Source organism: Cyrtonyx montezumae, unplaced genomic scaffold (genome assembly GCF_038088225.1).
Source record: "Cyrtonyx montezumae isolate F1298 unplaced genomic scaffold, pur_monq_1.0 scaffold_2, whole genome shotgun sequence".
In the NCBI taxonomy this organism is placed as follows: Eukaryota; Metazoa; Chordata; class Aves; order Galliformes; family Odontophoridae; genus Cyrtonyx; species Cyrtonyx montezumae.
Window position 1 is genome coordinate 4,720,670 of NW_027071936.1, and position 20,101 is coordinate 4,740,770.

Here is a 20,101-nt window from a genome sequence, read left to right on the forward strand (position 1 = left end):
TATTGGCAGAAGTCAGATTTCTCTCAGGGTGGTTAATGTTCCTTGAAATTATTTGTCAGTTCCCTTGAAAAATGTTCCAGGATTGCTCCAAGGATTGAAATCTTCCATCTGCTACTGTGTTCCTATGCAATCAGGCCTTTCTAGAGCTGGTGAGTGGGAAGGTGAGTCACTGTCTTTGGCCAGATGTGCTCCTTTGCTATCATACATATGCAGCATTTACAAATTGGTGGGGGATTTTTTTTTTTGGTCTTGTGTTTGGGTTTTTGTTTGTTTGTTTGTTTTTCTTTTAATGCACTATAACCTATCACCTGCCATTTGCCCTTATGTCTCTGTTAAGTATTATATAATCTGTCTTCATCCTTCCTCCAACTGACTCCTTTATCCTCTCTTTCCTTCTTTCACATACAGTTATTTTCAGCACCGTTTTTGCCTTGTTATCCAAGCCTTCCTGTTTCTCCTATCCTCACAGATTTCTTGGGTGAACCCTGGCCATCTGTTCTTTGCCCTTTACATTCTCATCCTGTTTGTTTGCTTTTTCAATCTCTGTTCTCTCTCTGCAATTTTTTCCCTTATCCTTATCTTTTGTTGTCATAGGAATACCCACTTTGACACACAGAGAGTATTTTATTTTCTAAAAAGAATTCTGAAATTCTTGATTGTGAACACAAAGAATAAAGATCAAATCCATACAAGAAGAAAGAAAATATCTTCAGTAAAGTTTTATAGAAGTTATCCTTGGTTTTAGTCAGAATGAGACCTTCTAACCTTGTGGCACGGAAACCTTATACACTATGTAGGTCAGAATCTAGAGTTGGCAAGTTTTTGTAGATCTCAGTGTTTATCATTACTGTCTCTTTCATGATTAAATGCCCGAGAATATAGAGAACCAAAAGCTGGTAGCCAGTTTTTGGTATTTAATTGCATCTATCTGAACGATTCTGTGCTTCTATCTTAGAGAATGCAGAAATGTTCCTAAAGAACTTTATGAATATGGAAAACAGGGAAACGAACAATTTTATTTTCTCCCTGTTCCAGAAGGTATTGTCTTACTCTTTGTGTGTGCAGTATTTATATTTATATAAGCTCTTTGCCATCTCTTCTTTCTAAGTGAGTTTAGTTTCAACAAAATTAATTCTTCAGAGATACTGAATGATGTGTGCTCTGGTATTTTTTTCCTTGGGCTTCTTAAATGGCAAACTTCACCTAACTACTTATCCTCTTCTGAACTCTGTGCTGCAATCTAGTAAGGCATAACATGGGGACTAACACACTTATTTTTACATGAGTTTTGTGGAAAACCCAGAAGGAGCGCTGTTGTTGAACTCTTCACCAAAATTGAGATGTTGGTATACTTCAAGCCACATACTGAATCCCACGCTGCCTCTGTGGTCACTTTCATTGAGAGCAGTGAGTAAACAGTGGGTCATATTTTTCCCCAAATCATACGTATCCATTACCATTAAAGTAATTTCTATATAGAGTGAAGTCAAAGTAAAACATCCCTGTTGAAAGCAGACCTTATCTGTGTGTATACGCACACATGCAGGAAGATATGGTTATGGGGGTTGGACTAGATGATCTGTGGAGGTCCCTTCTAACCCCTACAATTCTGTGATTCTGTGATCCAGGAGGAGGAAGCTGTTCGAAGAGAGGAACCTCCCCCCAAAACCAAGTGAAGTGAAGTTGGGCTGGGACATAATCCTTAGAAAGCACCAGTATGGAGCTTTATTTACCTTTATGTCCAGCAACTTAAAACTTGGCAATAAGCTCTGCCCTGTATTTTTTCATGCATTTACAGATGTATTTCTGAAAATACACACTGAACATGAGTTTAAGTGGACTTGAGTATAAGAAATTGACTGTAGCTCCAAACCAGTTCCCATTTGCACTGTATGAACAGGTTGAATTCTTGCAAGCAAGATATGTAGTCTGCCTGGAGAGGAACACACTGCAGAAATGATTTTTCATGTAAAGACCAATGTGGTCTTGTCAGTTCAGTTGCACAAGAATATAAATATGGTTAAATTATCAAGGGTAAGGGTTGCAAGTAATGTCTAGGAATGTTCTCCCATTCAGTGGGATCATTAGTGAAAAGGAGAATGGAGAAGCAAAGATGTTGAGTGACAGTTTCTGGGGGGGGGGGTGCCAGTGGTAGGAGTTTGGTTTCTTTTGAAAAATGAAATGAGGGCTTTGACAGCCACTTCCATCATGCTGGTGATTAATCTGATGTTTCTATCTGACTGATACACGGAGCATCTTTAAGTTTATAACAGAGTTTGTATTAAAAAGAATGCTACCTTTTTTTCTTTTCTTTTTTTTCCCTTGGTATTGGTTTCAAATGGAATAGCTAATTTCCAAAGAAATTATTATTATATAGTTTATTAGAATTTTTTTTTTTGCATTCTTATACATCTTGTTTAGCATTTCAAGAAGCTGTGGTTAGCACTGAGTGCTGTCCCTGAGGAGTAAGGGCTGCATCATACTCTTTATGCATAAAGGCTCAGCTTTAAGGGATACCAAAGTGTCCCTGGAAGACTTCCAACTACAGTGGTTGGCAGCGGGCTAATGGGGAGAGATCTGTCTTGATAGATAATTCCTCTGGAGTGACAGGGCAATGCAGGCAGTGTTTGTGCCAGCCCTGTGAGACGTGGCTTCCTCTGAAAGATACCTCTGCCTCAGACCTAAGTCTAGCCTTGTGAGTGCAGCACAGGAGGAGCCATGGCTTTGCATGCCTTTGAGCCACAGGTAATTCTATACATCGGTATACTAAAAGGACTGGGGCAGTGCCAGTGGCATACCAAGGCTTGGGAAGGCTGGTATCAGCAGCTTAGCAAGTGGAGCTGCTGCAGCTATTGCCTCTGCTTCCAGTCTGTAAGGGAGTGGCTATGGGAGAGATTAAAGAGTTGGAAAAGGGTGAAAAGAAAGAAGTCATCTAGTCCAAAGCCTCCCTGTCATGGGCATCTTTGTGTAGAGATGCCAGGTTATGGGACTAAAATCCTGTTTCATACCATGCTAAATATGCAGCATGCAACACAATTATATGGCAAGGAAGTAAAACGTGTGCTTCTTGTAATTCTTTTCTGTGGGTCAGAGCCCCAAACTTATGTTTGGGTGTTTTTGTATTTATTTTGAGTTTATTTTTATTACACAAGTTATAAATATATATATACTTAGAAGTGTATATATTGCTTAATTATTTTCTATATGTATGGACTTTTATAAGTGTCCATGTATGTGTTTTATATGTTAAATGTATATGTTACTGAAATAGGTTGATTTTCTTTTTTGTTTCCTTCATCAGTTTGCAGAAACGAGTCAGAAAAAAGAGGCTTTACAAAAAAGCATCGAAAAATCGAAAATTGGACGTGAAGACACTGTAAGCTGGTTTGCAGGGGGAGGCTTTTCTACTGGGGAAAAAGGATCCAAGTATTCACAGTTTGCAAGTATTAATGAGTCATTGGAAATCCATTAAGATTTCTAAGTGCTGGTGGTGAGGAAGAAGGAGAAACAAATCAGATGCTCCTAAATGCTAGTCTTCCTTTAGGTCATGCACTAATGAGGAAAATAGTGATAAGTAGATGCTCCAAGGCAGAGAAAATGTATGCCTGCTTGGAATCTAATTGTCTAGCCTTTTTCATATTTAAAGATACTGTTAAACTTGAACTGCTCCAAGGTACCTGCCAGATTTTCCAGTGGATCCTGAACTGCCAAATCTAGTAACTGAACTTAGGTGTTGGGAGATCTTGTTTTTTGGCTTATTACTATTCTGAGGAGTCAGTTAATATTGGTGCTCTTATCATGCTGAAGCTAAAGTACACTGCAAAATTGTATTTAGGCTTCACATTTAATGAACATGTGAAGTAGTACTTTCAAAAAATTTCACAGGGTGTCCTGATTTTGAGGTGCTCAGCATAAACTGGTTTGAACATCCAGTAAAAAAAAGTTTGTTGGAATTCTGTGGGAAGGTGCCATATCTTAGAATCTAAAATGTCAGACAGGTTTTGCATACAGCTCTGCCTGTCAGGTTTCCAGATGGACTGATAGAGGTTTCGCTTGGCCTTCTCCACCACATGGCCTGCCCTAGTTGCAAGAATCTATTGATCTTGGAAATCCTGTTCTGCTCATGCTTCCAACACTTTGTTTCCAGCTTAAACATCAGGAAAAAGTCCTGAGAAATCTGTGTCATGATGTTGGTCTTAGAGCTGATGGTCTCCATAACTCCCCAGCATCTGAAAGTCTTTGATTTCCATTCCACTTTTGCAGGATGGGCTGAATCCAGGCTGTTGGCAGGAGAATGTGAAAGTTAGAAAATACCTGCAAGCTGTTAGGCTCCTGTGGGCATTGTAAATTGACAGGTTTTTAGCTGGTGTTGCCTGGCTGTTTGAGGCTACTCGGTGCCCTAGCAGGATTTCTTTGGATATCCTGGTTATTAGCCAGGTGCAGAGGCTGGCTGTAAGAACTCTCTGAAATAGAAATTTGTGCTGAGTTGGCTGCGGGAGTGCTCATGTGGAGTCTAGTGTCTGCAAATTCTTATTGAGAAGTAGAAAATTTGAGGAAAGAAGTACATACTCTCACAATGTAAGTAATTGAATGGTTCTTTGAGACCACTGCTCTTAAATGGCATGGAAGAAACAAGGAGAAAAATACACAATGACAGCAATCATGCGTGGTCAGTATTCAGATATGTAGAAGTGCAGATGGCAAGTTTTTCTGTAATGCTGTCTTTAATGATGAGGTTAGTGCTTCTGCATGTCCTTTAACTGTTACACACAAGAGCAAAGAGTTCAAAGGTTGCAGGAAATTGTTCTTTTGATTTTCCATTTTGACCTTAATTGTCTTCATTCCAATTTTTATTCAGAATCATTGAGTGTTGCTGGGAGTTGTGTGTGTGCACAGAATACTCAATTGGTTCACTGATGGAAAGCTTTTAAATTTATATATTTTTTGTCTTTTGAAACATGCTTTATGCAATTATTTGATTGTATTGTTTATATTTTTAATGTTTCTTCCAACATGCTTTGACTCCTCAGGCAGAACGTGCAGCTCTGATGAAGGAACTTGCTGCCCTCCGGCAGAAAAAAGAGCAGCTAAAAGGAGAAGTAGAAAAATACAGGGAATGTGATCCAGACGTTGTTGAAGAAATGCGTAAGTTGTATATTGTTGAAAGTGAACTTTTCCTTGGGAAAAGTCTGTGCTTTTTTATCTTAAAATCTGGTGTGCAGAGATCAGACAATCTGTAGCTGATTTTTTTTTAAGCTATAAGTGGTGTAATACAAGCACCCTAACCATTTCTTTTCATGTTCTGCCATATTATATAAGGGGAGAGTTTCTTTAATTGATATTTAGTCTCCAACAGCAACCCTAATACTGAAATATTCTGGTTCATTAGAAGTAATATCAGGACCATTGTATCTGAAACAACATTAATTCTGGCACTGGAACCCTACCATGCAGGAAGAGCGTTCACTGGATTCCGTTTGCCTTTGGTCCCATACTGGCTCAATAAGATATTACTCTCCTTCCTTTGTTTTGTCCATTTAACACATACCATTTCATTAGAAACATTTAATTTTTATTTAGTCAGTGGTGTAATAACATGTATTAATGTTTGTGCTGACTGAAATACTTCTGGTCGAAGTTTCTACTTCTAATGGAATACAAGGAATAATCAGAAAATTACTTAATGCGTAACTGAGCACTGAACTGTACTTAATATTCTAATACTAAGCATGAAAAATGAAAAGTATGCATGACTTTTTTTTGCATTTTCTCTTCTTCAAGAGTAATGTTTTTTTTATTAGGCTCTTAGATTGCTACCCAAACACTACTGCATATTCAGTTGCTGTAATATTCAATGCCAAAATGTAATTGCAGAGCGATAAGGAACAGGGACAGACCCTTTTTTTGGAAAGATATTTGACTGAATCTGAACCTTTCTCTTTCCTTATTCATTGTGCAGAGTCTGCAGATTTAGAAATGTGCTGAGGGAAAGCCAGGAACGTAAACACAATTGGCAGCACACCCAAGAATTGGACAGATTCTCTTTCTTTAGTGGGACCATGACATTTTTTGTCAGCTACATTATCTTTCCCTAAGGATGTAATGGTATGCAAGGGAATATGCAAACTGGAAACCTGAGGTTGCTGTGCTGTAAATCCTCTGCTGTGTACTCTCCTAAGGACAAATAACAGACACACTCCAGGTGTAAAAATGAATACATTCAGGCAGATACTGACAGCAGAGGCATTTGTAGTGCCAGGTATTTAAAGTGCTGAGATAGTCTTCTTGTAGTTAAGCACTGCCCTGGAGATGTTGAAGAGCCCCTCTTTTGAAGCAGTTGCTGTGAGCTTGTTTGTAAGTATTAGGCACAGGGGAACAAATTACAGCTTGAGTGGTAGGACGTACTGCACTGGATGGCAATGTGTGGAGTAATAACTAGAAAAGAGAGAAACAATTATAATCATTAATTGCTCTAGGGATGGCCTCCTCTTCTTTAGAGTATGAGGAAGTTCCACATGAGCTTCTGCAATGGAGAGGTGAGCATTTAAGGGAACTGGTGACGTGTGCCTTGCTGGGCTACCCGTAGACTTCCCAAGGGATTGTACAGCCCTGTTCTGAAATAATTTGTTGCTGACCTTCAGTTAAGAAGTTGATGCTTGGTGAAACATACAACAAGTCATTGTTGCACTGTCTGAACTTGCTGGCAGCATAAAAATGATTAAATGGAAATGTCACTTTCAGGGAGTTAATGTCCTTGTCAAAGCTGAATGGAATTTCACAAGATATGGAAAAAGAAAAGAAAACCAAACAGGGAGAGAGGTGGGGCTGGAGAAGAGACTTCTCTTGTTTTGGAGTGTGGGGGAATGCAAAGGCCAAAAAACAAACAAACAAAAAAAAAAGATGCAGGGAATTGTAGTTTTTTATTGTAAGAAGATATGAAGAATCTCATTCAATATAAGATGTTCATCTAGACATAAATGTTAGCACTGTTGTTTCCCAGAATAACCTTATAAAACAAGTTGTTTGCTCAGAGATTTTTAAATCCTTTTCACATTGCGTGAGTGATACATGATTTACCACAACCTATACAATTTCAGTAACATAATCCTTGTGATTATTTTCAGTTGGATTAATGTGGGGATTACCAAATCTAAATTAATTTATTCTCATTTTTAGTCAGAAAGTAGAGATGGCTGTTACGTTACATAAATGTATTTTTAAAAGCTGGATTGTTCAATATAATATGTTCTGTAGTGGGCAGTTGTCATTTTCTGCAGTTGAATTTTCTGTTTCCTTCCATAAATTATTTCAACCCATAAGGGAAGCTCTCTGATACTCAGTATAAAATGTCATACTATTAATTGCCCATCTCATATTTTTGTATGCCTTGATATTGCTGTGATGTCTTAGAGGTGTGTCAAATTGCCTTCTGATTTCAACAACATCCCCATTTGGTGATGTGACTCCTTAGTTACTCTTCCCCCCCCAAAAAGTCTTGCAGAAACAAACCTAGTGGTGTTTGTTAGGTTTACATCCTGCAGTGATAAGCCTTATTAAAAGACACATTAATGCTTATTAATTTCAGTGTCAAAATGAAATTTGAATGGTCCGTAGTGATTACCTGAAGAAAATGAAAGCTGAACATCTGTTTTGTTTCCTGAGTCTTAAGATGGGAAAGTCATGCTTGACCGTGTAAATATACTAGAATGAATATTTACAAGGGGGCAAACTGAGGTACTAAATACTGACTCTGTTTTCTGCTGACTTTTCAGCTTGTCCTTTTAATATTAGTAACAACTGTTCTGCCTTAATTTTCTTGGCTTTTGTATTAGAGAGCTAAACTACAAACTCTAACGCCTTCCCACATTTACAGCATTTGAACACAGAAATTCAGCATTTGTATATAAATAATTAACTACAGTAAATGACAGCAGAAACATGATTTGGGGATTGGCCACTAGAGGAAGCTACATAGTAATTTGGTTTTCTGGACAGTTTTGCAGGTAGGATATTGTGGAAATATGTCCATGTTTGCAAAATGTAAGGTTTTTTTTCATAACCAGTAGCTTAGTGCTAGAAGCTTGTTGTTTGCTACTTGGAAATGCTGTTTAAGCCAAGTAGTGTGATTTAGCATTGAGTTATAGGCTCTTCCACAGTACTGCAGTCTTTGGTAGTAAAAACAGACCTGTTATTTTATGCTTCTTTGTTGAGCTTGTAATTGTGCTTCAGTTGGTGCAAGGCTGAGCTCTTGTTTCTCAACTTAGACACAGAATTTTGAAGGCTAAGAGGGTATTCTCATGGGGAAACAGGCATTGCAGAGAAGGAAGTCCCTGTTTATCCTGAAGAAGGGCTGCCTGACATAACACGTATGTATGCCTGCAGAGCTGGATACATGTGAGGCTCGTAGATTCCCTAAAACTGAGAGAACAGAACCACAGAGAACACGAAGCTTTTGTAAGTTTTTTATTCACTCCAATTTTTACATGACTGACAATGAAAGCTCCATGTAACTTCAGGTTTAACCTGCACAAGTTTAACTCTTTCTGCCCACTAGAGAGAAGTGAAGGAGCTGAAACAAAATCTGGTATTTTATAGAGAGGTTTGTCTGGCAGCCTAGGTATTTAAATATACTGATCTTGCTTTCAGTCGCTGCCAGTTTAAAACCAGAAATAGCTAAACACTTCTGGAATTTAAAACTCCTACTTTTCATTAATGAAAGGAACGTTCAATTTATAATGAAAGGAACATTAATTTATGTTCTGTGAAAACACAGTTGGGTCTAAAGTTAGCTATATTTTTCTTAGTAATTTTTCTTAGTTATGTACTTCGTTATTTTTTTTTCTCAGTAGCTGTGCCTTCATTTATTTGTGTATTTGGACAGAATGGTGATCTCAGAAATGTCATATATTGACTGCAGTTCATCTGCTTGGTGGGGTGTGAGTGCTATTATTCATGGTGCTGGCTTTTTGAAGAAATGTTGGGAAAATACCTAGAGTTCAATGAATACCATAAAAGCATAATGCTCTTTGTTGTAGGTACTTGAAAGTGCCTTTTTTTTCTCTTGTTGAAAACAAACTTTATAGATGATTAAAAAAAGTCTGATTAAGGTTTGTTTAAACATGAAAAAATCCAGGTTAACAAACTCCTGTGAAAAAATATCTAAAGGATTCGCATGCAGAATGAGAAAATAGGTATGGGTTATAACAGTTCCCTTATTCATCTTAATATCTTGAGTCTGAATGCTGAAAATGTAATGTTGAATGCTGAAAATGTTGATTCACATTCTGGATTTTGTGGGGAGTTGGTTGGTTTGTTTTGCATTGTCTTTATTGATGCACCTAGGTATTATATTTTAACTTGCATTCAGATTGGTTTGAAAACATGTTATGACTGCAGATCTATGTATAAGATACATTTGGTTTTACAAAAAACATCAGGTGCTGGATTATCTGGGGAGTTTCTCTTACTAAGATCCCTGCTCCCAGAGGGGTTGCAGTAGTGAAGAAAATGATGAATAGACTATCCTTGCTAATAGAGAGCCTTTAAAGTGAGTTGCATTGGTCTTGCTGAAAATTCTCCAAGGCAATAATTATTTAATAATATATTTCATTAGAATTTCTGCTAAATTTTGTAGTAAAGTCTGTCTGTTATTCAGAAAACTTATCAGAAAGCTTATTTAAACTGAAGATTATCAGTGCTTTTGGTTTAAGAACTATTATGTAGCTGTTTTTGTAAAAAGCAATGACTCGCTTAAAAAAAAATGAATATCTGCTCCTTCATCTTCATCCCTTTGACTTTTCTTTTACTCTTGAAATTCAAGGGGGGCTTATCTATTGTTCAGTTAACTGAAGACATTTGCTGTTGCTTGGACAGGGCAACCAGTTGCTCAGTAGAATCCGATTGTCCCTCTGTGTTACACAGAGTATCTCTGGAAACACCGTGTTTAGCCTAAAGTTTGGGTTCCAGCAAAGGTTACTCTACAGTGAAAAAAAGTTGCACAGGCACGTGGATATTTATGTTTTTATGCCTCAAATATATTCTAGCAGGATCATTACTCTTGCAGAGCTTGGACTTACGCTGACTTGCTTTAAAACGGTTAAGCCAAAAAAAACAACCAATCCCCCCCAAAAAACAAACAGAACATTTTTTTTAAAATAATTTCTGTTTCGCCAGTGGAGTTTTACTTAGAGACTTAGAAAAGGAGCATTTGGAAGATCAAATCTTTAGCGAGCATGTGCAACACCCTGTATAAATAAACTAGTTACTCTGGCAAGTTCCCAGTTCTAGAAATTAAATTAGAAAGCTCATAAGGTTTATTTTTGTTCTGGCTTTTTTTTCCCCCCCTCTCTATTTATTTGTTTATTTGCTTATTTATTTATTTATTTAATAATGGAGTTGCAGGAAAGAGGCATGCTGCATGAGGGGCAGATGGGTGAAATGTGTGGAAATTATTTTAATGTCTAAGCTACCAAATCCTTTATGGTGAAAGTCATTGAGCTGCTTAAAAACGGGATACACTTGATAAATTTTGTGACGTGGCAAATGGCTGCTTCTGACTGCATTTATGATCTGATTTAATTTAGAAATGAATCAGCAGCAATCCATTAGACCCTGTTTTTAAACCATGAAGACAACTTCTAATGGAAGTGAGCTATAGATCATTTTATTGAAGACAAAAAGGCTTTTATGGGGTGATTATTTTGATTGTCTTTTGCAGTGTTAGACATACTTGGTTCATTATATATGGTACAGTTCATTTAGACTTTTTTTTTTAATAAATGTAACAGTATTATTTAAATGATTAAAAAAAATACTGATATATACTTTTTCAAGGCTTCCATGTGCAAAATTATGTCAGGCAAGGTATTGCAGGTTTTTAATGTGTTATTTTCTGTGTGAAACTGAAGCTCTGTCAGAGTATTCCCTGGCCTTGCTGAGAGAAAAAAAAGAAAACGTTTCCAATCTTGCATATGTTATTGTATAGTAGGGTGTGTTTTCATTATGGGCTTATCTCAATTAGGACGATATATTACCAATCAATTTTCTTCTTGTAGATACCTCATTCAGTGGTATTTAACTGCAGATGTCTTGCAAGGCACGTGGTATCACTGCGAAAACTAATCATGATACTGGTGTTGTATCTGAGAGCACTCCTGTTGTTTGTTTCACTTCTCCTCACTTGAGCATCTTGTAAGCTAGTTTCGTTGTAAAGAATGGGATACTTGAGGGAAAAAAATACTGGAAAAGAAAACAATTTGGAAATACATAGAAGAACACAGATTTTATCCTTACCAATGTAAAAGACCTTTGTAGAATGGCACAAGTATTTCCTTTGTGTTTTGGTTCTGCTTTGCACTATCCTGTTACAAGGAAAGAAGGGAAACCCAGTCTTGATGAAACTGCAATATGTGAATCTCAGGCTACTCTGTAGTTGTGCTTAATGTATATTTGTTATAAATCAGCATCAGAAAGGACGGTTGAATCAAAATGCTTCTTAATAAGGTCTGTCCTGCCTGTGTGTCTGCTCAGTACTTATAGCAGCAAGCTAGGTAATAAAACAGAAACTATACTTTTGTTACATTTGCGGATGATGTGACAGCCTGCAGGGACAGAGGACAAGGTGAGGTCTCTAAATGAACGTAACAAATTGCAAAGATTATCTGAGAAATAAATAAATAATTAAATGAAATAATGTAATTTTTAATTAAATTATATCAATTTAATTTAAATAAATACATGTTATCAATATCTGATGAAGTTCGGTAGTGATTAAGTGCAAGGACATATGTGCATTCAAGGGTGTTGTGTTACACAAGTCATCTGGAGTAGCTGGCTGAGCGTGGAGGGCTGGGAAAAGATGTCATGTTTGTGGAAGTTTCCAGGTTCAGTGTAAGACATTTGTGTTGTGAAGCACAATTGCTTGATCAGAGTACAGAAATGGAAGAATAATCAGCAATAAGAGATACAGTTTTTTTCTACTCAAGTTGGCATTAGCGAATCTTCAGCTGGGAATGCTGTTCAGTTTTGAATATCATAGTTTAAGATGTGTAACTAAGAGGAGAGAATTCAGAGTGGAGCAAAAAGACTGGAGGTGTAGCAGCCACATTATAGGAAGAAAAAACAGGGCTTGAGAGAAGATTGCTTCCAATGAGACTGACATACATCTGCTTCAAGAAAGGAAAGGAATAGTTTGTTGCTTGGTTCATGGAGAACTCAGCGACAAGTAATTTGTTTTGAATTGCAGGAAAGAAAAAAAAAGAGATAAAAAACGATTCTAATAGTAGCAATAATTAAACACAGCTAGATTGCTTGGGGATGTTAAAAACTCTGTAACACTGGAAACCTTTGAAACAGGCTACAGAGAAACACCTTGGCAGTGGCATAGGTAAGCATGGACATGTGTTGAGTCCTGTGCAGAGGGCACAGGACCTTCTGAGATGCCTTGCAGGCATTTATCTGCAGCACAAGGTCTTAAAAGAAAAAAAAATCTTATTGATCTTTATTGCTCTGTGATGGACCATTGTGAGAAACATATTTCAGCAGCACAGCTGAACTTGTACTGGCAAAGTGGGGAGGGAGGGTTGGTCCACTAAGAGAAAGGGAAAAAAACAAATGAAAACAAGGGTGCTGGGATGGAGCCCTGAGTCAGAAGGTTGGTGTGCTTGTTTTCTTGTGTAAGAACATTACTTCCCTCCGTTCTGTTAAGAATAGATGTATTTTAGTTATACAACTATGATTTCAGTGTGGGCTTTCAGGTAGCATACAGAAAAGGTAAGTAGTCTTTTTCTGTGGGTATGTGAGTACAGTAAATTTCAGTACAAGAGCATCTTATTTTGCATAGAGGAATCGTTTGGTAGTGATTCTGACAAATTCTGTTGGACGTTTTTCAAAGAGACACTGTGTACATCCTGATGAAATTTGACAGTGTGACCTTTTCATATGGGGCAGAGGCAGCTTTTACTGACTAGACTTGACACTTTTTTCAAACAAAGATTGCAGAGCCTTTAAAAGCATATTTCAGAGATGTGGATCAGCTTAGTGGTGGCTTTTCTATGCACTGCTGCATCTCAGCAAATACTAAATGCGTGGCACTATCGTATGCATGTGCTCAGGTTTATTTTCCAACATATAAAAGTATGTGCACACAGCTCTCAAGACAGAAATGCTCATTTAACTTATTCATACATTAAGATTCCTCTAATGTTTTTCTGTTGTGAAAGACTTACCATACTGTGTTTCATGCTTTCCAAAATAGTTCCAGATCCTCAGGTAATGAACGTTTTTTTTGTTTTTTTTTTCCAGTAGCTCTGAAAGCATTTTTGCAAAGTCTAAATGTAAAATAAATAAATAAAAGGAGGTGGTACTATTTACTTTTTAGCAACATGTCAGTATATTTCTCTTGAATGTGTGATGTTGTTGAAATGAGAAATGAGTATTTGCATGGATTTGAATACAGTTGTTATGAATTCAGAAGCATTATGACTTGTTGATTAATATCAGGGGTATAAGTGTTACGTGATGTGCTGGTGTATGTTCGTGAGACATAGGACAAGGGGAAATGGCCACCAACTGAAGCATAGGAAGTTCAGCACAAATGTGCATGGGAACTTCTTCACAGTGCAGTGACGGAGCACTGGCACAGCTGCACAGAGAGGTGGTGGAGTCTCCTTCTCTGGAGATGTTCAGGACTCGCCTGGACACCTACCTGTGCAACCTGGGCTAGGGAGCTGCTTTGGCAGGGGGTTGGACTCCATGATCTCTAGAGGTCCCTTCCAACCCTTAGAATTCTGTGATTCTGTGACCCACATTTTCCCTGGTCTTCCTTTTACTGTTGACATACTTAAAAAGACCTTTCTTATTATTCTATATCTCCTTTGCCAGGTCCAATTCCAGGTTACCTTTGGCCTTCCTCATCACATCCCTGCAGGTTCTGACAACATTCCTATATTCTTCCCAAGTGATCAAACCCTTTTTCCACTTTTCATGGGCCTTTCTCTTCCCTTTGAATTTATGCATGAGCTCCTTGCTTATCCACAGGTTCCTGCCAGCCATGCCCTATTTCTTACTCACAGGGATGCACTGCTCCCGTGAACCTAGAATGTGGCACCTTTACAGCCTGATTCTTGAATGTTATTCAATGACTGCTTCCATGGTGTTCCTTTACATGCAGGAACTTTAGAAATAACCTGAAAGAAGGTTTGGCAAATGCTTGTGGGGTGCTTGTGGTTATTACTGCATTTGTATTACAACCATGGAAGTATCAGAAATCTGATAGGAGGAGTAACCCAGTCTCCTGGAGCATTTATAGTGTGTTGATGAGGCACATAGTGTTTTTCTGCCCATAGTAATACTTGATATTTTAAAGGAACCTTAAGTGGCCATTCTACTTTGGAACACAAGTAGGACTGTTAACTTCCACCACCACATTCAAGAGAAAAGCTGTAAATCTGGGAGAAGGAGCAGATGAAAGAGCCAGCTGTGGTTCAGCAGAATGCTGAGATTGGCTTGGGGCTTCCAGAGCTGAATCAGAAGTAGCATGACCTGACTGTGCTGACTCTGAGCCAACATATACTGCCCACTCAGATCTGTCAGAGATATTGCTGCCTTGGTGTTCTGTGCTGCCAGACATCACTCCTGGCCATTTGCCCTAGGTGTTTTTTTGCTTCTGTTGCACACACACTTTTCTTGGGTTGGCCTCTTTGGACTGCTCCTTAATTCATCCCTGTCTGGATGTCACTTCCCTGCAATAAAGAACATATTTCTTTACTTTCTCTTCAGACATTCAGCACTTCTGGGTATTTCTTTCCATAACTGTTTTTTTCCTTTATCCCTGTGGCAAGACAGTTGCTTAGAAAAATGGTTTCATTCCCAAAATCTAAGCTTCCCAAGTTCTCTGCAACTCTCCTAGTTACCTGGGTTTGAGGGAGGAAGACTTTTAGGAGTGCTCAAAATGTTTTGGCCCTTAGCCTTTCACTCTTTATGGCGTATTTCTAGGTGTGTTTTTCTGACATAGCAGTCTAGTGCTGCATGAGTCATCGAATCATTTAAATTAAAAAGCCATGCAGGACATGCTGCTCCTGGGCCCTGCACTGCTGTATGTGATGTGGTTGCTTTCATATTGCTCAGGAGAGAATGTGCTTCCATTTACCTGCTTAGAAAATGCCAAGTTTGCCTGGAACTGATCAGCCTAGGACACAAGAGTGCACCTCAGCCAAGTGAATGACTTGTATCCTGAAGGAAAAGGAGCAAGGAAGTCTACTGTTATGTTGTCACATGAATGGAAATAATATGTGCTTCACGCTACTGTGTGGGAGGCTAGTGGCTGTATGATCTGGTGGAGAACAGGCAGTCATAACCAGCATAGGTTTGAAGTACATCGGTATTCGAGGGATGTCTGTTCTGCTACTCTTTGTGCACACACATGACACAGCTACTGAAAGTCCCAACAAGCAACTAGAAAAGGTTTCCCTAATGTGGTCCAAGTGCAGATTCCTTCATACCTCTCAGTTCTTATGATGGAGTGGGGGACCTCTGGAAGATGCTGGCCATAAGGCAGGTATGTGACTGATGTCTTCAGGTGATGCATGTCCATATGTGCCAGTAGCTACTATTTCTCTTTCCTCTTTCAGGTGTGGTATGTTGGATGCAGCAGGCAGGCGAGATTCTGCAGTGGAATTGTAGGCAAGAATTGAGACAGACCCCAGGGCATTTTCATCTTGCCTTCCGATAGTCAAATGCTCAGAGGCTGTAGGCATTGGGAATTATATTTTCTGAGGATGGATGACGTGATTTATTGACCTGATATTAAAAAATAGTGATGGAAAAATATGAGTGAAGATTTTACCAAAAGTGAAGGAATTAGTGGTTAGGCAGGCTGTTGTGCCATCCTGCAGCAGTGGCAGTGACAGTCTTGCTCTATGACAAGAGGTAGTGCAAGCTGTCTTGTATGCATCAGCTTGGTCAGAATGGACATGAGGAGAACATAGGTGCCTGGCAACTTGCCAGAATAGCTGCTGTTGCTGTTGATATAATATGCCTGATGGTTTAAGCAGCTCTGCACATGGCAAAATAAATGCACACCTGTACACTATGGCACTGTCACATGCCAGCCAGGGTAAAATGGGAAACTGCAAGCAGTAAAACCTTGCCCCAGCCTCTTGTGAATGCGTTTCCTGGAGATGTCATGTGACTGTGGCGTTAGAGTGGCTCTTGTTTCCCCAACCCTGAGCCTGCTGTCAGCAGTCGTGGGGGTATGTGTGCTTCTGGGGACCTAGGACAGCCTTTCCTTTGACATCTGACCAGATTGTTTGAATGTTATTTTCCCTGTCCTGAAGTTCTGCCTCCACTCACTGTCTTTCCACACTTAGCCCGTGGCATTTCTTTGCCAATCTGTGATTAATAATCAAGATAAATAACCAAGTGGTGCATGGAAGGATTGGTGTTATTAAAATCTTCCACTGTTTTGTTTCAATACTGACACTCTCGGCTCTTTTTTGGTGTTTTGTTTTGTTTTTGTTATTTCTGTTATTTTAATCACTTGAAGGTTCTGCCCACTGTGGGTTTTCCCCATACAACCTCCTGCCCTTTCTACCGTGATTTCATTTCTAGACACAGCTCTGTTATCAACAGCCACTGCCACTCTAATCACTCAACAGAGTGAGTCCAACCTGCATCTGCTGGCCTCCTCTGCCTTTTCTTTAACAGAGGTACAAGTGGCATTTCCAAAACACATGACTGCATGCATTAAGTCATGTGTGCTGAGTGCAGTATCGCTGCTCACACGCTCATGGTCTTGACCAACAAAGACCCTTACTCTGCAAACATGATCTGTGCAGCGTTAGGTGACATAGTATTCAAAATGCCCTTGGCTGCCAGTGTGTTGTCAGTACTGCCATCTATGGAACTAGAAAAGAGGAGGTGGAAACATGAAGTCAGCAAAGGAAATAAGGAAGCAAGGAATAGTTTGCATTTCTAATATGTGCAAATGTATAAAAATTCCTTCTTCCCACCCACTCCCTTTTTTGCCCATCTTTTTTACTTTGTGAAATGTCCAAGTTTTCTAATTGTTGACCATCTCTAGGAACTGCGCTGTTTTTGAAACTATATTCTGTTAGCATTTAAACATTATTCATATCACCAGAGCATACTGAAGGGTAGAATAAAGAGCACTTTCTAAGTGCTAGCGGATAATTTTTCAAGCTAATTCAACTTTGACTGAAGTATAAGCTTTGTGACAGTGGATATCTGATCATTTATTCACTTCTTCATTACTTATGCATATAAATCTTATGCTGACCATTCCAGTGAATATTATCACACAAGTACTAACAGGACTGACTGGGAATAACTAAGTTATGTGTAGGTGTGAGAACCATAATTATTCTGATGAATTCCCACATTACAAACCAACCTGTTAGATTTGATTCAGTACTTATTTTAATGGGAGGAAAGTGATCTAAGAGGATTCATTTTCTTGATACTGTTTTGCCTCATGGAAGCTCTGTAAATTGCTTTTACTACAAATAGCTACAAATAGAGGTGGTAACTGAGGGAAGCCCAGTATAATGGGCAGGAGCATTGTCTTAACGTCATTGAAGGGGCTCTCAAAGCTATATGATATGTTTGCAGATTCTAGGGATTGGCTGTTCCTCTCACTGTTTTCCTTATCTGTATAGTCATATGTACTGATGTGATAGACAGCTTATGTATAGAGAGGATTACAAAATATTTTCAGTCTCATGTTCCTCTAGTATCTTCAGGCTATGTATCTAGATCTTATCTGAGTACAGACAATTAAGTCTTCAGGTAAACCAAACCAAACATCTCCACATCTTGAAACTGTTGTTATGATTTGATTCTGACTTCTTTTTTTTATTTTTTCCCTCTCTTTCAGGCCAAACAATCAAAATAGCCAAGGAGGCAGCCAACAGATGGACTGGTGTGTATGCACTTATTTTGCTGAGGACAGCTTCACACAGGAGCAATTTGAGTAAAAGACCTAGTTATTGTTGGGAATTCAAAATGTTATTGAAGATACGATGCAGGATAGACCTCACTTACAAAAAAACATCCAGAAACTTTGTAGAACCTTACTGTTGCCATCATATGATGGATACTAATATAAAGTAGGTAATTCTTAATAATCAACTTTGACATTCAGGAAAAGTGCTGCACGGTTTTGAAGAAGCTTATTGCAGTAACATTTGTATGGAAGTTTAATTCAATTTTCTCTTGTTGCTTAGCTTGGCTATGTTGCTTTATCTTTCCATTTTCCATTTTGCAGAACAAGCAATATGTATGTCCTTAGGTTTTTTTCTTCAGTTATTTAGAATTTTATTTGTAAGATTTTATTTAGAATTGATCTGCTAATGTATTCAAGACTACAAATCATGCTTTGCTAAACATTTAAAACCGAATGTTTTCCATTCTGTTTACAGATAACATCTTTGCAATAAAGTCCTGGGCCAAGCGTAAATTTGGATTTGAAGAGAGCAGAATTGACAAAAGTTTTGGAATCCCAGATGATTTTGATTACATTGATTAGCTGTTCGGCAGTTGACCTCTGACAGTTGTACATAATTTGTTGCTTAACTGCCAGCTGAGCAGTATTTGTGTGGCTGAATCCTCACCAAATGACTACCCTTTATTTTACAATTTTTGTTGAAGTTAATAAAATTCTAATAATGTTCAAATTTCAGTCTTTTCTTCCTACTCTTTGAGCAATAAATTATTTCATTAATTGCATGAGACAGACTAAGAATAAACAGAGGTTACAAAGTCCTGAAATTGGACTTCAGCCTTCTGTCGCTTAACTGGAAATAGTACTAAGACCTAGAAGCTCCAGGATTTATGTTCAAATAGGTTGAAATTGAGTGGAAATAACACTGGGCAATGTACAGTAAAGTGAATTCTTCTCTCATCTGGATAACAAAATATGTAAGAGATATAATTTGTAATGGGAAGCAGTGATACAATAAGGATGTGAATGGAAAGGCCTAAGTTTGACTTCAAGTTGTTCTCTCTGCTAAGAGCTGCTTGAGAGTTTGGTGACATACTAGGGCTATTTGGATTTATGTACATTTTTTTAATTTCAAACTGGAAATGCAGCCCACCAAAATGCAGTTTTATAATGTCTCAGTCTTGTTTGCTGAACTTTAACAAAGTACTTCACTTCTTATTTGCTCCTATTTTCTAGCTCTGATCAGCACATGGCTACAATAAGTGGGGTGGAAGGTACCGCTCTTGTACATATTGCTCTTGTACCTCAAAGCTATGGATGGTGAGGCCATGTTTCTGCTGTACAGCTCAAGGATATAAGCTATATCTTCTAGAAGGCAGATGCACCTTCTGCAGGGTGGAAGCATGTGTCACTAGAAGGTGTCTGACTTTATGTAACCACTGATGGGAGTTTTGCTGGGTATATGCTCAGAAGCCTGTCTCCTGTAATTTTTCCAGTTAAAAGAGTTTCCTAGTAGTTCAGTGTATGTTTAAATCCAAGAATTTCAGGTCTGCTCCTGGCTGCTGTCATTTCAATTCTCTGAAGACAGTGAAGTTATTGGGAAGTGAATAGGTAGAAAAATGTACTTGTGTAGCATTACAGCAGTAAGGTATCTGTTGCCTAGGGAAAATGCATGTAATGCCTGGCACATAGTAAAATGTCACCATGCTTACAGCATTATTGAAATGGAAACATTTTCTTCTCTGCACTTGGAAAGATTGACACTGATGTTTTAGGAATAAAATCAAATATATATTATTAACTGAAGTGGTAAAAGCTTAATACGAATGGGTAATACAGAGATGAATGTAGTGATTATTACCAGATATGTTTTTTACTCCAGAAATGGAGTGCAATCCATCAAAGGTAAGTGATGGCATCAACACGAAGTACTGACACACATGTAGTTTGTGTGTCTCTTCTTACTCCTGGAATTTGTCCTGTAAATAGTGAAGTGAGCTTTTTTGTTATGTTCTGTCGTTTCTGGACCATGTCTCTTACATAATTTTTTTATTGGCTATATGTTTTTGTTTTTTAATTTTAACCTATTCTGTACCACCTGCAGGTGAGAGAAGCTCCTTGGCACACTTTCACTTGAGAGTA

General features: G+C 38.3%; 1 protein-coding gene across 1 annotated transcript in view; it reads left to right on the forward strand.

The window, feature by feature from the left end:
- Positions 1–18,965, forward strand: part of MND1 (meiotic nuclear divisions 1) — a 32,774-nt gene extending 13,809 nt beyond the window's left edge. The window contains exons 5-8 of the mRNA XM_065736311.1: positions 3,302–3,376; positions 5,031–5,145; positions 17,894–17,938; positions 18,438–18,965. Coding sequence (XP_065592383.1) covers positions 3,302–3,376; positions 5,031–5,145; positions 17,894–17,938; positions 18,438–18,544 — 342 coding nt within the window. The 3' untranslated portion in view covers positions 18,545–18,965. The remainder of the gene's footprint in view (positions 1–3,301; positions 3,377–5,030; positions 5,146–17,893; positions 17,939–18,437) is intronic.
- The last annotated feature ends 1,136 nt before the right edge of the window (positions 18,966–20,101 follow it).